Below are 5920 nucleotides of genomic sequence, written 5' to 3'. Positions count from 1 at the left end.
CCAACAGTCCATCAGTGCCTAAAGCCCCACAAACCTGCCCTGAATCTATGCAGGCAGATTTTTTGCTTGACAAATGGTCTGCAGTTCTTAGAAAAGCATGCTGATTTTTTCTTTTTAAAGAATGGAGAAATTGGCTGTGGCAAACTGCAGGGAGAGGGAGGGGAAAAAAAAAGGAGAAGGAAAAAAACAATTAGTTTTCTCTGCCTTGTTTTTTCTTTTCCAATATTTAGTGTGTATTCAGAATGCATCCCCAGTGTCACACCATGCTCTATAGATGTGATATATGATTATACAGCTGTGACTGAGAAATGATCTATGAAATAAAAATCCCTGAACAATGCAGTGGGAATGCAGAGGCTGCAAGCTGCTGCTGCTGCTTGGGCTGGTAGCTGTTGCTTGCTGCACTTGGAAATGAGGGAGCCTCGGTGCATTTCATAGCTCAGCTATATTAAAAACCTCTCAGAATGTACAAATGTCCTTTTTAATGTGCATTATGCACTGCAAGATAAGGCTGAGCGAGAGTCAGTTGGGACCTTTGCTCAGCCTGGGAAGGCAGGATGCTGAGCATCTATTCTGATCCCCTGTAAAGGCCTGAGAGCTGATGGCTCCATTCCCACAGCACTCCCAGGCCAGACCTGGGCCCCTCCAGCTTGTATTGGAGATTTCCCCCATTTGCTGCAGTATACACATCAGTGACAATGCTCTACAAACTGCCAGTATAGCTCTAAAATACAGGGTAATAGGAGATTAATTTCACTGGGACTGTTGGCATGTTACTGAAAGTTTTCCAAGTTAAGTGAAGAGGAAGGAAGTACTTTGCAAGGGGAGCAAGGGAAGCAAGAGAAGCAAGGGAAGCAAGGGAAGCAATGGGAAGCAAGAAAAGCAAGGGAAGCAAGAAAAGCAAGGGAAGCAAGGGAAGCAATGGGAAGCAAGAAAAGCAAGGGAAGCAAGAAAAGCAGGGGAAGCAAGGGAAGCAAGAAAAGCAAGAGAAGCAGGGGAAGCAAGAAAAGCTGGGGAAGCAAGAAAAGCAAGGGAAGCAAGAAAAGCAAGGGAAGCAAGAAAAGCAAGGGAAGCAAGGGAAGCAAGGGAAAGCAAGGGAAAGCAAGGGAAGAAAGGGAAGCAATGGGAAGCAAGGGAAGCAATGGGAAGCAAGGGAAGTAAGAAAAGCAAGGGAAGCAAGGGAAGCAGGGGAATCAGGGGAAGCAGGGGAAGCAAGGGAAGCAATGGGAAGCAAGGGAAGCAATGGGAAGCAAGGGAAGCAAGAAAAGCAAGGGAAGCAAGAAAAGCAAGGGAAGCAAGAAAAGCAAGGGAAGCAAGGGAAGCATGAAAAGCAAGGGAAGCAAGGGAAAGCAAGGGAAGCAAGGGAAGCAATGGGAAGCAAGAAAAGCAAGGGAAGCAGGGGAAGCAGGGGAAGCAATGGGAAGCAAGAAAAGCAAGGGAAGCAAGGGAAGCAGTGGGAAGCAAGGGAAGCAACTCCTTGTCTCCTGGTCCTTCTCTGTCTTCCCAAAGACTGAAATGAAGCCAGCTGAAATGTATCCCCAGAATACACTGGGGATGTATTCTGAATACACCCTAAATGTTGAATTTTGATATCTGCTCTTCAGATATCAAAGTAACAGCCTCACCAGCCAGCTCCAACTTGTTTCTCCCAGCCATAGGACAAAAAATAATAATCATAACAATATTGAGATTCTACAATTTTTCATCATACTTTAGTTGGAGTAATGAGACATAACTGAAGCTGCTTATGCAAGCTTTGACTTCCTTGAAAGCTTCCCTAAAAGTGGCTCCTCTGAGACGCACAGAATACCTCCTGCACTGTCAGCAAAACCTGCCTGGACCCTGTGACTGTGCTGTTCAAGTTTACCTGCCTTTGCATGCTAAAACATCAGCATCTCCCAATAAGAACAGACTTCAGTTCTGATTGTTTCATGGAAGCATTCTAAAAATATAACCAAATATACAGTTATTAGGTACACTCACTTTACAGAGAAGAAATTACTTTGGTCTAAGGGGGACTGAAAGGGGATAAAGCAAACCTTTACAGTGCTGCTGTAGAGTTTTTTCATGCTGGTAGAAATGTGGTTGGAAGTTCAGCGGTGATTAAAATATCAAACTTCATTAGCAGCTCCTTTTGTGAATTATTAAATTGTGTATAATGGTTCAGAAAGGACCTAGCAGCAGCTGAGCATTACAGAGGACCCTGAACAAGTATTAAAAGAGGGGCTCCAATCAGTGTGTGGATGTTAAACAAGATTCTCTATTAATCTGTTGTGTATTGAACCCCAGCATAATCCTTCCCATGGTCCTGCTGGAAGAGCAGTTTATTGCCTCTATCCTCTTTAGCAAAGGCTGCCTACTGGAGAGCCCACATCAGTTCACACTGTGAGCACACTACTGTGAGTCAGATAGGATCAGAAATGAACAGTGCCATTATTATTGTTATTATTCTTTTAATGAAAACTTCTCAGGGTGCTATTAATAACTAAAACAATCACATCCCAGAGTCCTCCCAGCAGCTCTGCGCCGGCATCCCTGCAGCAAGCAGCCCAGCAGAGCACTGTGACAAACAAGCCCAACACGGAGCAAGGGAAGCCCCGAGGTGAGCTGTGCCACAGTGCCCACACTCACCGCTGCCCCACTGCATTCAGGGAAACCACAGAGCAGAAAAAAGCATACCTGCTACTTCAACAGACCCCTGCAGACCTCAACGAATCCAAACTTCTCTTTTTTTTTTTTGCCTGCAGACTGCCAGGGAAAACAACAAAACAATTTGAAAGCTTTTCTTTTGCTAATGGCATTCCCTGAGCTCTCCAAGAGCTCAGCAAACAGCCACAGTCTCAGCTTTCTTTCCCCATAAAAGATCTATTAATTCAAAATGAGAGTAGACAATGCTAATTCTGTGGTGCCATAGGAAGGGAGTTTGGCTAACCCTTTTCTTTGAAGAGAAAACCCAGGGCCTCTTTTTATTCCTCTGCCTCAGTAGGTCCAAGTTCTCTTGGCTATTCTCTTTAAGTTTCTGTAAAAGGTTCACATCTCCTCTCTCTGAACTCTACCTGAATTTCTCACATCCTCTTCCTCTCACAGCGAAGCACACAGATCACAGAGGGGCACTATGTGGAATACATTTCTAATTTTGTCTGAGGATGAATACTGCTAAGCTGATGAGAACTTCTTAGATGCTGGCAGCTTCCACTGACGTCAGCTGGAACTGCAAGTTTGCAGTCAATTTAGCCCACTGCAACTAAAAGCACCCTTGGGCCACTGATCTCTAATCTTCCTCCTCCCTTACCATCCTCCTTCTCAAATTGCACAGTGCACTCTGCATTGAGGGCACACGAACCCCATCTGGCACTGTGACTCCTGCTACATCTGGAGACTGGCAAAACTTGGTTTGCAGACACTTGTCCGTTGCAGCTAGGGAGATGACAATGACAAATGGCCAATATTGGTAAAAGGCTGGTCATTGGGATTCCATTGTTTTAATATCAGTCAGAATTAGTCTTCCAAATTCCAGTGAGTTATGGAATAAAAGCCATTAGTTACTCCATTAGGAAGCTGTTGCTGTGTGCCATTGTTGCATTCTAATTCCCTAAAAGCCCTAACACAGTGTCTGTGTGCATGCAGATAGAGAGGGGTACGTGAAGGAGCAGCACAGAAGGCAGCAAGAATACTAAACTAGCATACAATGATCACAGAATCACAGATCATGGAATGGTTTGCAGACCTGAAAGAACATCTAGTTCCAAACCCCCTGCCACGGGCAGAGACACCTTCCAATGGACCAGGCTGCTCAAGGCCCTCTCCAATCTGGCCTTGAACAACTTCCCTGGGCAACCTGTTCCACTGTCTCACCGCCCTCAAAACCAATAGGGAGTTCAGTGAAGGTGCTGGAGCATCTCCCCTTTGGGAATAGGATGGGAGAGTGGGGGTTGTTCATTCCAGAAAAGAGAAGGCTTCAGGGAGACCTCATAGCAGCCTTCCAGTACCTGAAGGGGGCTGCAAAAAGGCTGCAGAGGAGCTAATTCCAAAGGCCTGCAGGGATAGGACAAGGGGCAATAGTTTGAAATTAGAGGAGATTTAGATTGGATGTGAGGAACAGGTTCTTGAGGATGAGGGTGGTGGAACACTGCAACATGTTGCCCAGGGAGGTAGCTGAGACCCCATCCCAGGTGAGGCTGGACAGGGCTCTGAGCTACCTGATCTAGTGGAAAATGTCCCTGGTGACTGCAGGGGGGTTGAACTGGATGACCTTTGAAAGTTCCTTCCAACCCAAACCATTCTGTGATTCTCTGAAATTATAAAGACAGATAAAATGGAGAAGTAACCCAAAATCTGCATGGAGTTTGGGAGCAGAGCCTTGGGATGGGCGTGACGGATGAGTGTCAGCCCCAGAAATGAAACACCGAAGTGGCGACGGAAGCTGAGGCTGAAGTTTGTGTCCATTTTAGCCACAGAAGATTTGCCTGCTTCATTTCAGGCATTATTTAACCATTGTGATTTCTGCAAACATGCCACACTGAGATGAGGCTTCATGCTGCACCACATCAAAATGCAGCCTGGTGCAGAAGCCTGGGAAGTATCATAGTATCAGTCAGGGTTGGAAGGGACCACAAGGATCAGCTAGTTCCAACCCCCCTGCCATGGGCAGGGACACCCCACACTAGATCAGCCTGGCCAGAGCCTCATCCAGCCTGGTCTTAAACACCTCTCCAGGGACGGCACCTCAACCACCTCCCTGGACAACCCATTCCAGGGCTTCACCACTCTCATGGTGAAGAACTTCCTCCTCACATCCAGCCTGAATCTCCCCACCTCCAGCTTCATTCCATTCCCCCTAGTCCTATCACTACCTGAGATCCTGAGAAGTCCCTCCCCAGCACTCCTGTAGGTCCCCTTCAAATACTGGAAGGCCACAATTGGGTCACCTTAGTGCCTTCTCTTCTCCAGACTGAACAGCCCCAACTCCTTCAGTCTGTCCTCATAGGAGAGGTGCTCCAGCCCTCTGATCATCCTTGTGGCCCTTCTCTGGACACCTTCCAGCATCTCCATATCCCTCTTGTAATAGGGGCTCCAGAACTGGAGGCAGTACTCCAGGTGGGGTCTCACCAGAGCTGAGCAGACGGGGAGGATCACCTCCCTTGACCTGCTGGCCACACTTCTCTTGATGCAGCCCAGGATCTGATTGGCTTTGCAGGCTGCAATTGCACACTGAGAGCTCATCCTTTTATTAAGGAGTACAGGAACTGAAATTCCTGAAGAAAAGGAAGCAGAGGGAGATATGTTTCATTCTCTCTAATCATGGGATTTGCACAACATCACTACAGTTCTGGTCTAAGTAAAGTTTCTGGAGTCATCAGGATATTACACTGTAGCTGCTTCATTTAGTCTAATGGTATCCATTTAGGTAATTTTCATGCATTTTAATGTATTTAATGATCACCTTCCCGTGGCTGATTTACTCTCTCTGAAACTATATTGTACTTTGTCTGCAAGATCTGGGACTCCAGACAATGATATGCAGAGAAAGACTTGGAGAGTTTAGTCAAGATGCTATTTTGCATATTAAATTCCCACTAATAGTGCTATTTTACTAATGTAGAAAAGGCTGACTGTAATTCCAACCTGTAGAAAAGCAATACTCAAGAGACTCAGAGAGAATGAACTTGACCTAGATTTTGGATTATTTCTCTCTAAGAGAAGCTTAGAAAATTGCAGACCCTGACGGCCCATGAAAATGAACTACAGGAACTACAAGGTGATAAATATGAACCCTTGCTTAGCTTCACAATGGGCTGAAAAAGGAGCCCATTTTCTGGAGATGCTTTGGCTTAGCCAGAGAGGGGAGCACATTCTAGGTGTGCTAAGAGCCAGCACATAGATTGTCATACAGAATACAGAATTAACCAGGTTGGAACAG

At 46.0% G+C, this 5920-nt stretch overlaps 1 protein-coding gene across 1 annotated transcript; it reads left to right on the top strand.

Annotated features, from left to right (window-relative positions):
- Positions 1-866: 866 nt before the first annotated feature.
- Positions 867-1514, top strand: LOC137447431 (antho-RFamide neuropeptides-like). The gene has a single exon (XM_068150915.1). It carries the CDS (start codon positions 867-869, stop codon positions 1512-1514), a length of 648 nt encoding a protein of 215 aa, XP_068007016.1.
- The last annotated feature ends 4406 nt before the right edge of the window (positions 1515-5920 follow it).

This window comes from Melanerpes formicivorus, unplaced genomic scaffold (genome assembly GCF_026170545.1).
Source record: "Melanerpes formicivorus ecotype bairdi unplaced genomic scaffold, bMelFor1.0.p_v2 SCAF_20, whole genome shotgun sequence".
Classification (NCBI taxonomy): Eukaryota; Metazoa; Chordata; class Aves; order Piciformes; family Picidae; genus Melanerpes; species Melanerpes formicivorus.
Note: the sequence above shows the minus strand (reverse complement) of the source record. Positions and strands in the feature narration are given on the sequence as shown.